General features: G+C 39.3%; 1 protein-coding gene across 8 annotated transcripts in view; it reads left to right on the top strand.

Moving 5' to 3' along the window:
• The window catches only part of Amot (angiomotin), a 76233-nt gene extending 62418 nt beyond the window's left edge, over positions 1-13815 (top strand). For all 8 annotated transcript variants that reach the window (XM_033760312.1, XM_033760313.1, XM_010603096.2 and 5 more), the window contains 4 exons: positions 8747-8869; positions 9574-9806; positions 10887-11552; positions 12101-13815. In XM_033760312.1, coding sequence (XP_033616203.1) covers positions 8747-8869; positions 9574-9806; positions 10887-11552; positions 12101-12198 — 1120 coding nt within the window. In that variant the 3' untranslated portion in view covers positions 12199-13815. The remainder of the gene's footprint in view (positions 1-8746; positions 8870-9573; positions 9807-10886; positions 11553-12100) is intronic.
• Positions 13816-17905: the final 4090 nt, after the last annotated feature.

The following is a 17905-nucleotide window of genomic DNA, read 5'->3' as shown; positions in this document are numbered from 1 at the left end:
TGTATATATAAAGGCTACAGATATAGTCTGAGTGTCAGAGTGCTCTTGGGTCCAATTCCCTTGTCCTGGAAAAAAACAAGAACTAGACTAGAGCTTTATAAACCCATTCTTGATTCTCCAGGAAGACATCTGATGTTGCTTTAATGTGATCAGCCTAACTCTACATAGCTTCGGTATCTTTACTAGATTGAAGCTGTCTGTAGCTTGGCTTTAAGATCATTGTAGGGTGAAGCTTGGTGACTCTGTTTCCTGAGAAAGGTTTGTTCAGTACATGCCAGTCTGGGACTAGAGAGCACAGAAACCCCAGATGTACCAGGAGATGGTCACAAAGATTATAGGCAGATTTCAAGCAAGATGAAGTGTTGTTTTACCTGCTAGCTGTTACCATGGAAGCACCTGTGCCCAGCACCTGTTCAGAGGTTATTACTGAAACCCTAATGTGGGAACATTGTTATTATTGGGAGATCAGGAAATGTAGGGTGAGAAGCTTAGAAATATACAGCCCAGGCAGAAGTTTAGAAAGGTGCAGCTCCTATCGTGTGCAGTGTAAGCAAATGTTAGAAAGCGGCGATTGGTGGTGTAGACTTTTTTTTGTGCAATTTCTCCCTTTGGTATTAATGCATGTTTATAAACATAATACATTCATGGTGGGGAATTGGTATGTATATATACCACATCTTGATCCTATTTCCCCTTAGTCTCTCCCTTCCCCCTCTCCTGTCTCCAAATCCCTTTCCTATCTCTACAAAGTCTACCTCCTAGTTTCCTACTGTCTTTTATTTTGTTCATCAAATTATTTATACTTTGGGTTTCCTCATATAGGCCAAGGGATATTTAATCTTTTGTGTCTGATTTATTTCACTTAGTATTATGGTAGACTCTGGGTAAAAGTGCAAGAAAGCTAGGAAGGGGCTTGTCACTCAGTAGGGTCTTATATAAAGAAACTATTCCTTCCTTCTTCCTCCTCCCTTCTTCCCTTCCTTTCTTCCTTCTCTCCCTCCCTCCCTTCCTTCATTTCTATAAAGCATTAAGAATTAGGGGAACCCTCTTTCAAACGGATGTCCAGAGTCTGTTTGCTCCCACAAGGTAAGTTTAATTTGCATTGAATTCTTTTAAATTGCCAGATAGAATTTTCTTTTCATTTAATTACTATTTTCAGCAAAATATGCAGGCTAACATTTAATATGATGAAACATAGCAATGACTAATCTAATAGCCCCTTCTAATAGTTCCACAGGCAAATGTTCCAAACATACACTGTGTGCCTTTTTTTTTGTATGCTATTAATCCAGCTCACAAAAGAGACTGAGTAATGGGATTCTAATTCCTATAAAATGGGAGAATTGGACTAGTTAATTCTTCTGGTCCTTCCATTTCTAGGATTATGCTATATTTCTAAAGATAGTCCCTCTTTTGCTTTGCCATAGAGTTTGGTTTAATTTCCTCTTTTCTTTGTAAGATTACAAATTTAGGAGATAATATTCAGAAAAGTTCATTTCAGAATCTATAGGATTTTCTGCTTTTCTTTCCAACTTCTATTCCCATTCATTTCCTCTTTGTTATCTTCTTCCTCCCAACTGTAAATGTAGGTGTTGTCCTAGGTTCTGCCTTTTGTCCCTTTCTGGGGGTAAAATATTTATATTTTCTTTTCTTTCAAAATAATTTTAAGTGCCTTGGCTATTTTCTACAGATAAAAAGTGCTCAACATTTATTTGAATAAGGAAGAAAATAAATAAAAAAGAAAGGAGAGAGAAATGAAAAAAGGAAATTTTGAAGTATATAACATATTCCTAGAATTGGTGGCACATTTTAATGGCCTGCTTGATTTCTATATATTCTACTGGTATCTGAAAATTAATATATTCCAAATATAGCAGCTCACAGGTAAATGACTGGACATCATTCATGGGTGATATCAGTGTTAATTTTAGAGGACAAAACACTGTTTTCAAATCAAATACAATATTAATTACACTTTAAAACAGACTCCTCTTTTATTTTTGTTATTTTTTTCTTTTATTGAGTTTATTTATTGGTACATTTTAGGTATACAGTACAATTACATTCATTATTGGGATCTTGTACCTTTACACGACAGGTCTTGGTTCTCATTTTTTTCCCCTTGTCCGTGCCCTCCCTTCACCTACTCCTTCCCTCCCTATTTACAAAACCTTTTTTCCATTTTTTCATTTTCTCATATTTTTTCTTTTCCCTTATTACCTTTCCCCTGCCCTTCCCATTTTCACTACACCTTGAGCCCTTTTCTTCCTATTTCACATGGTCAATTATCTCATTAGTATCTTATGTACTATTATAGCTTTTCACACCAGAGACACTATTCGGTATTTATACATGTGTGACTTATTTATTTCACTTAGGAGCATGTCCTCAATATGTATCCATTTTCCTATGAATGAATCTAATTTCTCATTTTTTTGTCAGTCATAAAACATAATTCATTAGCATTTAATAAAAATGACTAAAAAAAAAAGTTAAAGGTCATGTGTGTGTGTTTGCTTGGGAATTGAAACCCAGGCCTGACATTGAGCTACATTCATCCTTGCCTTATATTTGTTTTTCTTTTTTACCTCTTCTCTCTCTCTCTCTCTCCCTCTCTCTCCCTCTCTCTCTCTCTCTCCTCTCTCTCTCTCTCTGACTCTCTCTCTCTCCCTGCTAAGTTTCCCAGGATGGGCTCAAAATTGAATTCCTCCCATCTCTTCCTCCCAGAGTTCTAGTATTACAGGCATGCACCACCATGCCCAGTGATTCATGAGTACAGTTGTGGATTTTCCTCTTTCTCATTGAACTTCTTTCAAATCAATAATTTCTCATTCTTTATGGCTGAGTAGTATTCCATTTTATAGAAAAACCACATCTACTTTATCCATTTTCCAACTGAGGGGCAAATGGGCTGTTTCAATGTTTTAGCTATTACAAACTGTGCCTCTATAAACATTGGTGCACATATATCACTGTGGTATGATTCCTTTAATTCTTTTGTAAACATACCCAGCAGAGTGATGGCTGGGTCAAATGGAACCTGTAGTCCCTGCTCTTTGAGGTATCTCCATATTGACTTCCATAGTGGTTGCACCAGTCTGCACTTCCACCAACAATGGAGAAGGGTTCCCTTCTCCCCACAACCCCGCCAACATTTGTTATTGATTGATTTCTTCATAGCAGCCATTCTTTGTGGGGTGAGGTGGAATCTCAGTGTTGTTTTCATCTATATCTCTCTAATGACCAGTGATGTGGAACATTTTTTCACATATTTACTTGCCTCTTTTACTTCGTCTGAGAAATGTCTGTTCATTTCAGTTGCCCCTTTTTGAATTGGGAAAGACTCCTCTTTTAAGTGTACAGTTTGATAAATGTTGATACCTCAATATAATGTTGTTGCTTCCAGTGCAGTCCAGATAGAGGATACATATTAAAATGTCCTTGTGCTCCTTGAACTTGATTCCTTCCTCTCTCTAGGCAGTGACTGATCTGATTTTTGTCATAAAATTGTGTTTTTCCTAGAATGTTATATAAAATAAAGACTCATTATTGTGCTTATCCTTTTTATTTGATGTCTTGTACTCAGCATGATTTTGAGCTCTGCCCAAGCTGATGCATGTATTAATAGTTTATTCCTTAGTAGTATACCTATTCACCTGATGATGGATATTTGGATCATTTCCATTTTACGATCATTGTAACAATAAAACAGATTTTTTGGGGGGTGGTACTAGAGATTGAACTCAGGACATTGCGCTTACAAGGCAGATAGCAGAACCACTGAGCTAAATCCCTGGTCCCAATAAAACAGATTTTAGCTTAAGAAAAAACAAGTTTTTTTTCTTGAGTGAGAAGGCATATAAAGTGGTCTGTTTATACCCCTTTTAGCACTTGGATTCCCTGGAGCACCTCTTGTCAGTGGGAAAGCTGTTGATCTAATGATTTCAGCCAGGATCAGAGTGTGATAAGCTGGGTTTGGCCTTAAAGGTTCAAAGAATGAGCATTTCATTCACATGGAAGGTGCTGATATTCCCTTCATCCTGAGGTACACACAGGTATCAGATACACCAACTCTATGATATTGGTCAGTTATATGCTCAGAATTTGATGAAAAGTTAAGGGGGGGATCGCGAGAGGAAAAAAAGACAGAAGAAGAAATCAATGAATTTATAAATCAGGGAATCATTGCTTATTTCAGATGGGTATTTAGTACTTTAAATATTTGTTTTGTTTAAAGGGATAATGTGAAGTTTACAAAAAAGCAGTGCTTTCTATTCAAGTGCTCTTAGCACTTTACACTTATTTATCCTCACAATAATTTCAGCTACGTATTGAAAAGGTGAAAACTGAGGCACAGAGGAGTTAAGTAATTTACCCAAGATCACACATGAATACTAAAAGGCACAAGCACCAGGATTTAATCTACATTTTTGTGACTTTAGTTGGTATGCTCTGCTACCTCTAGAATATGGTGGGGATCAAGAATGGGAAAATTAGCAGTTCAGTAAGATGCTATTTGGGGCTCATTATTTAGTCACTTGGAAATGTTGTAAATAATCAAAATAACATTGTAGACATTACAGCTCCATGTTTGTGTCCCTAGAGAGACTTCTCTCTGTGCTCACTATAGATGAAGAGAAATTACTACCAAATAAGAGCCTGTTCAATCATAGGAGACCCAATTTGGAAAAGCAGATTTTGAATTTCAGCTTACAAACAGTGAATTTAATTTAGAAGAGCAGCAAAAGGATAAAAGGATAACACACCCAGGCAACCATGTAATTTATAATTCTGCATTTATTAAATCAATTCAATGTGTTACCTTTCTCATAGCCTGCAGTATTTCATTTTTATTTTGGCTGAAGTAAATCTAGGATAGGAGGAAATAGAGAAAAGGAGAGAGACAGTAGCAGTTCTTCATATGCATTCCGCATGGCTATCTGTTTCTTCTTTGTCAGCATCCCTGTTTCCATCCTCTGCTTTCTTTGTATTCTACATTCTTAGTTATCTTGTTCTGTGCTGGAGCTTCTCTGTAATAGTAACAATGACAGTAACTCTGTACTAGTAACTGTAACATCTCTAAGATTAAAGTGAGAAGCCCCAACAACTTGTTAGATACTGTCAAGTGACTATTCTGAAGACATTTTCACCCCAATGGACCTAAAACCCAAAAGCATCACAGTACTTTCCAAAAATTATTTCCATGGTTCCCATGACATTAAATGGTGTTCCATCTTTCCTAGCCACTGGACTTTGATATAACAAAGTTCTCATTCATTCCTTCCTTTCTCTACCACTTGCGTTGAAATAGTCTCCAAGTTTTATGAGTTTTACCGCTTACAGCCTCTTTCTACTTCCCTAACCACTTCATCGGTTCATATTTTCATTATCTCTTTCTGGGATTATTACAATCCCCTCTCCTACTGATCTATCTGATTCCAGTGTCTCTCTCCTCTAAACACTCCATCCCATTGCAGCAAGATATAATGCTAAAATACCAAAGCGCAGTGCAGAGCTTTGGTACTCCCCTTGGAAAGTTATAGTAATTTTCAATGTGTATTGGAATATAAGTCTAAACTCTTTCCTACAGTGGTTAAATTTACTGTTTGTCTTCCCTTCCAAGTTTCCTTCAGCTATGGCCTAGTCTTTTCATGTCTCCCCTTTCTGTCCCTCCCAGTAACTTATTTATTTAATTTTTTTTTTGAGACAGGGTCTCACTAGGTAGTTGAGGTTGACCTGGATCTCACTATGTAGCCCAGGCTGGTTTCAAACTCACAGCAATCCTCCTGCCTCAGCCTCCTGAGTGCTGGGATTACAGGCGTGCACCACCATGCCGCCCTCCCAGTCTATCTGATTCCAGTGTCTCTCTCCTCTAAACACTCCATCCCATTGCAGCAAGATATAATGCTAAAATACCAAAGCGCAGTGCAGAGCTTTGGTACTCCCCTTGGAAAGTTATAGTAATTTTCAATGTGTATTGGAATATAAGTCTAAACTCTTTCCTACAGTGGTTAAATTTACTGTTTGTCTTCCCTTCCAAGTTTCCTTCAGCTATGGCCTAGTCTTTTCATGTCTCCCCTTTCTGTCCCTCCCAGTAACTTATTTATTTAATTTTTTTTTTGAGACAGGGTCTCACTAGGTAGTTGAGGTTGACCTGGATCTCACTATGTAGCCCAGGCTGGTTTCAAACTCACAGCAATCCTCCTGCCTCAGCCTCCTGAGTGCTGGGATTACAGGCGTGCACCACCATGCCCGGCCCTCCCAGTAATTTCAAACACAGTGTTCCCCTTGTAGAAAAGTTCATCTACCAAGTAAACAAAAGGATGCTGCCCATAGAAAAGATGAAATTTAACTTTAAATAGCAAATAGGTATTTTAATTAGCAGGTCTTGGTGACATTTTAAAGAGGAATTTGACTGACATGATTGAAAAAACTTAATCCAAGAAAGGAAGGAGAGAAAAGATGACTGAGAGATACTGAAGAAACTGTTTCCTTAAGAATTTGAGATGAAGCAATGTCTAATTCAGGGATATTCAGTTCAGAGTTTGTAGGCAGTTTTCAGACAGTAGCCAGTATCTCTCTTCTCATGCTCTTATGGATAATCTGAGAGTATTAGAAACTGTTCCATCAAATACTGTCCTTGCTTGCTTGCTTCTAAGCCATTTGCTTAGTAACTCTAGTCTTCTAGAAGGAAAATTGATGTTGAGGGCTGTCCTGGCAGCTCTGTAGGAATTCATTAAGTGCCCCACATTTACAGGCTCCATTCCTGAGGAGTTCACAGTGTCCATATCAATTAGTTGGCAGGGCTCTGTGTACCCAAAATGGGCTTTTATGCAGTGAAAGTGGCAGTAGGCCAGCACCAGTTCCCCCCGTGATAAACTGTACGTTCCAGTCCCCATGGTGTCCGTAGACACCATGTACTTTTCAAGAGGCCTGGCTCTAAAGCTTCAGCCATTAGTTCACATTGGCGCTCTGCAGTGCAGGAATCACCTCCAGGATTATACAAAGGGATGCTACTCTTTCAAGTCATATTCTCTTGAACATTGTTCTCCTGCCTATGTGCCTCTCCCTTAATAATAAATAGCTTTGTTGAGTGCATGTACTGTGCCTGATTCTGTATGTTTCTATGTGCATACATTTGGGTTTTTTTTCCCCCTGATGAAATGAAATTACAATTATGGTTCCCTTTTTGCATATGAGCAGATGAAGACTTAGAGCAAGATGCTGAATTTTAAGGTCATAAAGCTTGTTACTGGCAGAGTACTTGTAAACTGGGACTTGATCTGGTATTTTCTATAGTCAGAGTCTGCTTGCAAGCACCAGGAAGTACTGTTTCCACTTAGAGTATTCAGCAAGACTACAGACAAATGACTTGCACTGGAGTAGGTTTAGAATGTCTTAAAAATATTTTGACAGATATTAACAAAATTTAGTAAATGACAAGACCAGTTGTATGCTTCCCTTTTCTTGCTCTCATTATTTCTCCATGCCAGTAAATGCTTCCAGCTATGCATATAAGTACTAGCATTTGGAAGAGCAGTGGTTTTGCAGAGGCTCGGCAAAATTTCCCCATTTTTAATGTCAGCTTTCTACCCGTTTGTTCCCACCCCACTTCACCGCTATCAGCACTGGTCACAAATGTGAAGCTAAGAGAACACAGCTATCTGCTAGCACAAAATGCTCCTGGAGTTCTCCGACAACATCTCATTCTCATAGGAGGTACAGCGAAGCAGGGTCAGTTTATTGTTCAAAGCCTGTTGTCTTATTTCCTGGATGACCTATGTAATTTCATCAATATTCTCGTTAATCCCAATACTTATCTCTCTCCCTCTCCATCTCTGTCCCTTTGTGTCTCCATCTTTGTCTTTGTCTTTCTGTTATGCACCCATACATACATTTTTCCTTATTAATTGTACCTTGGAGCTATTTGCCTGAGACACTTTTATTTATTTATTTGTGTGTGTATGTGTGTGTGTGTGTGTGTGTGTGTTGTGTGTGTGTGTGTGTGTGTGTGTGCACGTGCTGGGGATCGAACTGGGGACCTTGCGCTTGTGAGGCAGGTGCGAAATCACAGAGCTAAACGCCCGGCCCATGAGACACTTTTAGATAGGACATAATGGCTCTTATACAGTTGGTACTCTGGGAAGAGAATAGTCACTTACAGTAGTTAGTATATACTCATTGAGTTGGTGCTAGAATGTTTCTGATATAAATTAGATAAGGAATCAAGTGGCCCTGAATCAAAGGCCCTCTTTTTCAGCTCATATGGCCAACCTGATCCTGAAATGTTTATTGTTTGTGTCTTTTACTCAGGTGTAGTTACTCATATCAATCTGTCACAACAAACTACTTAGGATACCCCCTGATTTCTTTCAGAATCTATCCTTTTCCCTTCATGGCTGTCTTGAGAATAAAGTAAATATGTACATATTCCTCTCACTTGGTCATGATCTAAAAACTCAAAAGGAACTATCTGCTAGAAAGTTTGAGGATGCCTGTCCAGTTCTGCACATTCCATAGAATTATTTTATAGTCATGTTTATGTCGGTAACCTCAATAACCCTGAAGGTTGAACCTTCCTATTTTGGCAGCTCTTACCAGTAAGTCACCCAGAAACCAACCATTCCTAGCAAGATTGGTTTCAGCTTACAGCTTTCCAGAAAAGCCTCCTTTGATTTAGGAAAGAGGATAGCATTCCTTGATTTTGTTGCCTACCCATCATTATCACTGCTGTTGTCCTCCCCAGGGATACAACAGTCATCAGCCACTCTCTGAACACAAGCTATGACACAGCCCTAGAAGCTCGCATCCAGAAAGAGGAGGAAGAAATCTTTGTGGCCAACAAGCGTTGTCTGGACATGGAGGGCAGGTAAAATATTGATCTGAATGCTGATGGATCTGAGAAGGTATAGAGATGGTATAGAGACACATAGCTCAGTAGGGAAGGATCAGCATCTTTATGCCAAACTGGGGAGCCAGATCATGGAGACTTCCCCCACCACCTTAACTCCTATTAGCCTGTTACTTAGTGTTTGAGATATGTTGACCTTTATCTTGATCATTACTACTATGAAATTCCAAATAGAGTTGCTGTCCACTGGCCTTCCAACTTGCTTTCCATTTACTTTCTGCCAGAGCTGAATTGGTGATATTTTTACCATGATGTATTCTATCTAGAACTACCTTTTGTTCTAGAACTACCTCTACACAGTGAACCTCTCATCCATTCACATTGAAAGGTGGAGCACCTGATGATCGGGATCATTGACTTACTACTTGAAGGTGGTGGTTCATCAGCGGTTGCTTTTCTCATATGCAGCAGTTCTTTTTGCCAAGGCTTTACTTTGATCTTGAAAAGTAAAAGCAGCATTTTCTGGATGCTCTGTTGTATCCATTTGGGTGCACAGAAGAACATTTTTAAAAACCTGCAACAAAATTCCTTGTCTTCAGCTCAGAATGAACTAGACCCCTGCTTAGTTGAAAAGATAAAGGATGCTCGTCTAGGTAGGCTGTAACACTAGAACACAGAGAAAACATTAAAAATTTTGTATGCTCTTTGTCTTTGACTGCTAGGATCAAGACCCTCCATGCTCAGATTATTGAGAAGGATGCCATGATCAAAGTACTCCAGCAACGCTCCCGGAAGGAAACGAGTAAGACAGAGCAGTTGTCATCCATGCGGCCAGCAAAGTCTCTGATGTCCATTTCCAATGCTAGCTCAGGCTTGCTCTCCCACTCATCCACCCTGACTGGAGTACCCATCATGGAAGAGAAGAGAGATGACAAGAGCTGGAAGGGGAGCCTAGGTAATGGCAGCAAAAGGAAGATCATGGTGACACATTTGAAGTGTTCCATACACAAAAGAAAGGGGGTAGTGGTTGAGATTCTAGAGAGGAAGATGTACCACATTGGGTTTTTGTCTTCCTGAGCGTCTAACTGCATATCCAGGAGCTCTTCCACCCTGTGAGATCTCATGGTGAAAACACTGAAAAAAAAAAAAAGAACCCTGAGATCTATTTGGGCAGAAAGGAAGATAAATTTCAAATAAAAATTTCTTAGATTTGGCCTGTGCCATGTGGGACCTTTGTCCAAAGCCCATGTAAGCCTTCATGTCATTCAAAATTTCAAAATTCCAGTATTTGTGTTCCCTCCTCCCCTATAATAGGAGGACCAAGAGTTCTTATTAAGCTAAATGGAGCCTAGTGGCAGGGATTTGCTACCAGAATATTGTGATATTGGAACAGAATGTACTTTTTATTCCATTCTTGTCCATTTTGTCCCCTTTAATCAAAACCTCAAGAAACATTGTAGAAATTATGAGGCATATTTTTAGAGCCCGAGGAAGCATGCTATACTTATGTGTGTATAATTTTATTTTCACTCTTTTGTAATTTTTAATACTTTTCTTGGTCCTTTTAGCATCCTTTCATTAGAATAAACATTTAGGGGAGCTGGTCATGGTCAGAAGGTCTTATTCCACAATTATTAGCATACGCATGTGTCCACAGACTTCTTTTCCCATCCCTGATCCTTTGTTGCTCTCTGGTAATATTTGGTGTTGATTATAGATGAAAGCATGTAGAAAATTCTGACAATCCATTGGAACTCAGTCATTTAAAAAATAAAACAGATACAGAGGACACATATGGTTTAATATGTAGTGCTGCGATTTGAACAATGAGGAACAGAAGGGATCTTCCTAGCTCCAAAGCAACTTTTTTTTTTAGCTTGGGTGGTGCCTGATTCCTGGTCCAGTGGAGACAAAAATAAAGAATTGAGACCCATTCAAATTTCTCCTAAACTTCGACAAGGGATAATAGCCAATCATGTGTCTAGATTGAAATCACCAATTGGTTTCCTCCTTCCTTTTTCTCCTTCATTTGTAGGTATTCTCCTGGGTGGAGACTACCATGTAGAGTCTGTCTCATCCACCCCTTCACCTGTGCCTCCCTCTACTCCCCTGCTCTCTGCTCACTGCAAGACAGGAAGCCGAGACTGTAGCACTCAAACTGAACGTGGAACGGAGCCCAACAAAACTGGAGCTGTTGCTCCCATATCTGTTCCTGCTCCAGTTGCTGCTGCCGCCACTGCTGCAACCATCACTGTCACTGCTGCCACCAACACTGCCACTGCTGCCACCAACACCATTACTATGGTAGCTGCTGCCCCAGTTGCTGTTGCCACTGTTGCTGCTGCTGTTGCTGCTGCCCCATCTCCAGCAACTTCTGCTATTGCTGCTGCTGTTTCTCCAGCTGCTGCTGCTCAGATTCCAGCTGCAGCATCTGCTGCTGTTGCTCCTGCTGCTGCTATTCAGGTTGCTCCAGCTGCTCTGGCTCCAGTTCCAGCTCCAGCTCCAGTTCCAACAGTGGCTCAGCCTTCTGCTCAGGCTCAGACTCAGGCACCAACTCCAGCTCCGGCTGCAGCTCCTATTCCAACTCCAGCTGCAACTCCAGCTTTGGCTCAGATTGAGGCTCCTGCAAGTCCAGCTAACAGTGGTTCGGGAACATATCATTTTTCTGTACCAAGTTTGACCTGCAATCCAGAAAACACAGGTAATAAGCATTCTCTGTAGCAAGCATCTTTCAGTTCTGCCCTCAGATACAGATTTGTTTCCTGGGCTACCATGCCCCATGCCCTGTAATGAGGCCACAGGATTGTAAGTTCAATGCAAGTCTGGGCAACTTGGCAAGATCCTGCCTCAAAGTAAAAAGTAGAAAATAAAAATGGCTGGAATTGTAGCTCAGTGGTAAGAATGTCCTGACAATCCATCCCTAGTTCCAGAAAAAAAAAAGTAACGAAACCAAACAAACAAAAAAACAGATTTTTTTGTTAGTGCCTACCATTTAGATAGAGTTGTTCATTGGGACTGAGTTTTTCGTGTTCCAAAGGGATTTGTCAGAGAGAAGATTCCATAGATGACTTCTTTGTATTTGCTGAGATGGGAACAGGCATGAGAGATTCTTCTTCCAATAAAGTAAAGGGTGCAGGTAGCAGGCAAGTCTAACTTTACATTGGATTCATGGTGGTTCTAACATTGTATTTGTAGGCGATAAGTTTTTACTTTGTCCTAACATGCCCCCCCGCCTTTATTTCCCTATAGATGGTCCTGTCTTGCACTCCAGTGCTTTGGAAAGAAAAACTCCTATTCAGATCCTGGGACAGGAGCCTGATGCAGAGATGGTAGAATATCTCATCTAAATGGCCCAAGCAAGAGCTGCAGTTTATCAGCAAGAATGCTTTTAATCATATTCCCTTTTTGTTTGTTCTTATTTCAAGGGTGAAGACAAGGGTTGGGGGAGGGGATTTTTTAAAGGGGACTTTTTATTGGAACAATATAATGCTTAAGTAATACCATATGAACTCCAGTCTATTCTGATATACATAGGGAATACCTCTAAAAGATAGATTAATCAGAATGTGCTCTGAAGTTTACTGTTGGGGTTTATATACTGGGACAGTTAACAAGCAGATAAACATTGATGTTTTCAATGTGCTTAAATTTGTTTCAGTTTTTCTATTTGAATCATTTTTACTGAAGAGCACAGTATGTGTGGAACACAGTGTATAATATGTAGTGTGGAAGTGGGAAGCCAGAGAGAGTTTAAGTGTGTGTTCCCTTTGTCTAGTTACTATCTAGACAGCAGCCACAGAAAGCTCTCATCTCAGGCTCATGCAAAGGAATAGTTTTAAGAACTGTGTAAGCCGGAGCAAAGGTAGGGAGTATTGGAATATGAAAGGGTGCTGGAGCTCATTTTCCCTCCCAATGGCCCAGCTACCCTCACCCTAGTGGACTACATTTATCTTCATTTCAGTGGTGCTTCTCAAGTGGATTCTTTTGATTCCCTCCTGGAGGTTCATATATCCATATTTGTACTCTGGAATAATTTATGCATTTGGATAATTAATATATTGTCTTCAGATGCTAGGGAGAGTAAATTACCTGAGCGATGCACAACTTCCTCTCTTGTAGAGAGTTAGGCATCAGAGGCCTTGATTGAGAGTTGCATGAGCTGCTGCCACATGCAGACTTCTGTAGTTGGGTGTAGCCATGAGCACACCTCACTTGCCTTTTCTAAGACCAGTTGGCCTAGTGTTTATTTCTTCTAGGACGCACATTCACAGGCTTCATCACCAGTTTCCAATGGCCAGTCATTTGCAAAACAAGAAAGCATTTTTGCTGACAGGTTGAATGCATTGAATTTCTGATGACTACTTTAAAATAAGTCCTCTGATTAATTTTCTCCAATTCTTAGCATGTCTTAAAAGGCATATGTGACTGTCACCCCTAAGGGAGTAGCATCAGAAGTCCAAAGTACTATGCTGCAGTCAGGAGAGTGGCTGGTTGCAGCTGGCTCCTCAGCTACCTCTTTTCACCACCAATGATTCCATCTTGGAATCCCTTTGGGAAGCAGTGAGAATATACATGTGGGTGGGGACCAGAGGAGGCTTTAGCCATAGACTTGCTGTAGGGCTGCCTCCAAGGTGTTCCAGAGGGATGCAAGTTGCCACAGGTCCTTGCCCTGTGTCACCTCTCTGCCCCTCATTAAAGTGACAAATCTATAGATAGTGTCATTAACATCAATTTCCAGGTGTTTAGGGAGGGTAAAGGGAGTAGAGTCATTAGATAAGGGTGGGGGGAGTAGAGGTTTTTGTCATGATTTAGTTAGAAACCAGATTAATAGAAGAGTAGCCTGATAGATTATGTCATGATCCATAATGGCAGGAAGGAACTTTAGCAATATAGTCCTATCTCCTAATTTTTTTTAATTATTTTTTATTTTATTTTTTCAGCTTTAATTGAATTTATTGGTACAGTTTAGGGATACAGTACAGTTACATTCATTGTTGGGATCTTGTACCTTTACATGACAGGTCTTGGTTCTCATTTTTCCCCTTACCCCTGCCCTCCCTTCACCCTCTCCTGCCCTCCCGATCTACAAACACTTTATTTTCATCTTTTCATTATCTCACATTTAATTTTAGTGATGAGGAATATGAGACTTGGAGAGGGTCAATAACTTTGTGAAGATCACACAGCACATCTGTTATTCTGCAAATTTTGCTTTTTGGGAAGCTTTTATACGAAAAGAAAAAACCTGTTTTAAGAAAAGGCACCTTCATGGTCCAGGTTATGTGTACTTACAGAGTATCCCTGGCTTGACTAGTTTGTCCAGGGTTGTGAATTCCTCTTTTCTATTACAGTGCCTTGTACAAGGTTTTCCCTTTCCTGATCCCCATTTCAATTCTGAGTCATATGAAATATTCACCTAAGAAATCAACTTCACTTTTCTCTCTATGAGACTGGGTGCGTTGGGTCACCTTACAGGGTTCCCTGTGAGTATAGGAGTAGTGTATTTACCAGTATTTTTTTTTGTAGTTCCTAGTTATCTTTCAAAGCAATTATTTGGTGTTGGGGGAGCAAGAGGGAAGGCAATGCAATTTTCAGCCAGTCTTTTCACATTTTCAATAATAATGTGATCGTCCTACACATTAGTCTTGAATTGTAAAATGAATATCAAGTAGAAACTCAAAGTGCAGTTGTATTAGTATTCATTCACACTACCTTTAATCATAAGGACAAAAAAACTCAAAAATGAAACAGCGGATTTCAGGAGAGCTTACTTTTTATCTTAGCAAGTAAATAAAAATAAACCTTTCATGGTGATAACACATTGCCAGAAGTTTTGCTGCCTCTAAGAGCCATGATTGTAATCACATTCTGTAAGGTGACAAATATACATTCCACACAGTGTGGCAGCCATCTCTTTAGGCTCATGAGTTTTAAGGAAAGGAGAAAGTACTTGCCTAAGTAGTATTTAGAACTTTCCAGAATTTCTCTGCCCTTTCATACCAGAGGCAGCTTGTCCCTGCTCAATTTTCAGTCCTAGGTAATTTGCTAAATTAATATTGTATATGTAAGAGATGGAAAGAGTATGTCAGTGTATCCTGTTGTGGTGAAGCTAGATTCCACCTTTTCAGAAAATCTTTACTAAGTAGTGTTTTTAAAATTCAGGCTTATTGGGGAAATCTGAAGTTAATCGTCTTTATGCAACTGTGTGGATGTAACATTTGGGGGATCTTCTGGAACTTCCAACTATCTATGCATTTTTCTGGTACCTCAGGATGGGAGGTTAACCTTAAATTGTACTGCCTGGTGGTCTGTGGGGTCCTCCTAATTCATTTGTACCCCAGTGTCCCATATATAGGAAAACTTCATTAGGATTGACCTTTACTTGATATAAAACCCTTCTATTAATGTTTTGGAAATAAAAGTAGCTTGAGCTTTATTTTAAAATCATGTATTTGTTGTCTTAATGAAGAATGTAATTTCAGTGCTGCTTTTAAGCTTCAGGGTGATGGGACAGCAGAAATCAAATATTTGACATCATCTGCCATAGGAAACAGCAAAAGATATGTCATGTTCTCTTTTTGTTGTTATACTGTTGGGTGGGTATAATAATTAGAAAATGAACAAACTTTTTACACACTATTTTTAATGAAGAGTCTAAATATTGCAGCTGCTTAAAGTGTATATTAATGCACTAATTTCATGTCTGTTAGCCATACAATTATATGTTTTCTCAAATGCCCATTTATATGTGGAATATGTTACTTCCAGTGTGTGTCATTTTACTGACAATGTTTTCAAAGGAAGGCATCAGCTGTGGGCTAATTGTCACCAATTTCAGCCCACTAAGATCCTTGGAAATATATCTTCCGAGTGCAATCTGTCATCAGTAGGGCAAGTGTCAGGAGTTTGTTTATTTTCTTCTGGTAGTAACGATGGGTTACATGGAGCTATCAAGCCTCCTTCTGGCATTTCTTGTGATTAATGGCTTGTGTTTATAAAATGGATAGCTGGGGTGAGCAGATGGCTAGGGAAGAATCACCTGTAGTTTAAAATATATATGGTCCCATAATGATTATGATTCCATTCTGTAATCAGTGGAGCTAGTTCCAATAAAGTTAAGCAGGTTTAAATCCATTTTGTGCCTATCTTTTCACTGACAATAAAGTTAGCTATTTTAAAATGTGGTATCGTGTGGAAAGTACTTTGGTGTTCACCCTACAGGGGCTTTATTTGTGCTATTTCAAAGAGTATTTTCAATTTAGTACTTAGTGAAATTGCCTTTCAAGGGCAGCATGCTGTAGCATTTCCATTTGATTAAATTATGCAATGTGATTATAGATTATATAGTATTAAGACAACACCATAGGCCACATTCTCTAGTTGGTCTCTTTATATACTCAGGAAGCATATATGAAATACTTTGCATCTTTTTATATCCTGGTTCCAAAGAGTAGAACAGTAGCCTCCCAAAGCAGAGAACTCATCCTTTGGTTAGCATTTTGGAAGGGCTCTTGATATTCCTTTTGTGTCCTTGTTCTTATACCAATTCACCAGTTTTTATTGAGGGAGTTTATATATATGAGTGTGTGTGTGTGTGTGTGTGTGTGTGTGTGTGTGTGTGTGTATATATATATTTGAGGAAGCTTGTTATTAAAAGCAAAGCAAAACTACAATCAAGTTGGCACTTAACTGAAAATGTTAAGGTCGCCTTTACCCTTTACTTTGTGTGCCTTTTGTTTACCAAGAGCTCCAAACTGGAGTAGTAAGGAAATGATTCCCAAGTACTTTGAAATAACACATTTTCCAGTGTAATTGGCTCAATGAGTGTTGCAAAAGGGATACGGCAGGGGCATATAATTCATTCAACTGTAAATGTGATTTGCTTATGCTGGGATTCATTCCATATTTATTATGAGTTATTTGAAAACTGTATGGATGAAATCTCACTCCTCTTTTTTGGGAACTGGAAGATAGCATTAAGTGAACCATGCATTCTTACAAAGCTTTGTAAAACATTCAGAAATATCTTGTGCCTTGTTCTAAATGAGCAGTCACTCATGGAAAGAAAAAGCAAGTGTTCTTTCAAAATGTATGACATCACATTGTAGCAACATTTCTAGATATTATCCAGTATGGTAATAACTTGATCTGGTATCTGCCTCATTTTATTTCCCTTCCTGTGGGCTTTCCCCTTGAGAGCAGTGATCCACATAAGCTTATGTGAATTATGTAGTAGGGGAAAAAAGCACTCCTGCTTCCCACCTCCTCCACCTTCATCTTCCTGTACAGGAAGGCTTTTACTGAAGGAAAAGAACGTAAATGGTCTTTAGAACACTTTGTACACTGATATTTAAATGAAGAGCCCTTGGTGACAAGACTTATTTTCCAAGAAGAAAAGCCTTCTCCATGAAACTAGGATTTTATACTACGTCACAAATACTCATTCCTCATATGTATGAAGAGACCAAGCCTACACTGTCTATTTTACTCCCCATGGTTTTTCATTTGCCAGTCCCCTCTACCAGTGAATTTAGGCATGTGCATTGCTGAGTAACTACTTACTGGATGTTACCATACTGGAAAAAGTCCTAGAACGCAATGATTTTAAAATACAGTTCATGATTCTATTTTATTAAAGAAAAGTACATGCACACACACAATTCATTGTGTATAGAAATGCCAAAAATTTGAAAAAGATGCAGAACTAGTGCAAAGAGGGATGCTACAGGGCAGTGGAGAGGAACTAACATTGGTTTTGAAGGATGTGTGGATGTTTACCTGGAGTTCATGGTGCTGCAGATGAGCATTTCATGTAGAAGGAATACACGTGCAAAGGAAATCTCACTTTGTCAGACCTGTAGTCAAATATTGAAGGCCCTAGAGAATTGCTCTGAGTTTTTTTTTTCAGCTTTAATTGAGTTTATTGGTACATTTTAGGGATACAGTACAGTTACATTCATTGTTGGGATCATGTACCTCTACATGGCAAGTCTTGATTCTCATTTTTTCCCCTTACCTCTGCCCTCCCTTCACCCCCTCCTCCCCTCCCCATCT

The sequence above is a fragment of the Fukomys damarensis genome, unplaced genomic scaffold, assembly GCF_012274545.1.
Source record: "Fukomys damarensis isolate Sample0158 unplaced genomic scaffold, DMR_v1.0_HiC HiC_scaffold_39, whole genome shotgun sequence".
In the NCBI taxonomy this organism is placed as follows: domain Eukaryota; kingdom Metazoa; phylum Chordata; class Mammalia; order Rodentia; family Bathyergidae; genus Fukomys; species Fukomys damarensis.
This window is presented reverse-complemented; position numbering and strand designations above follow the sequence as displayed.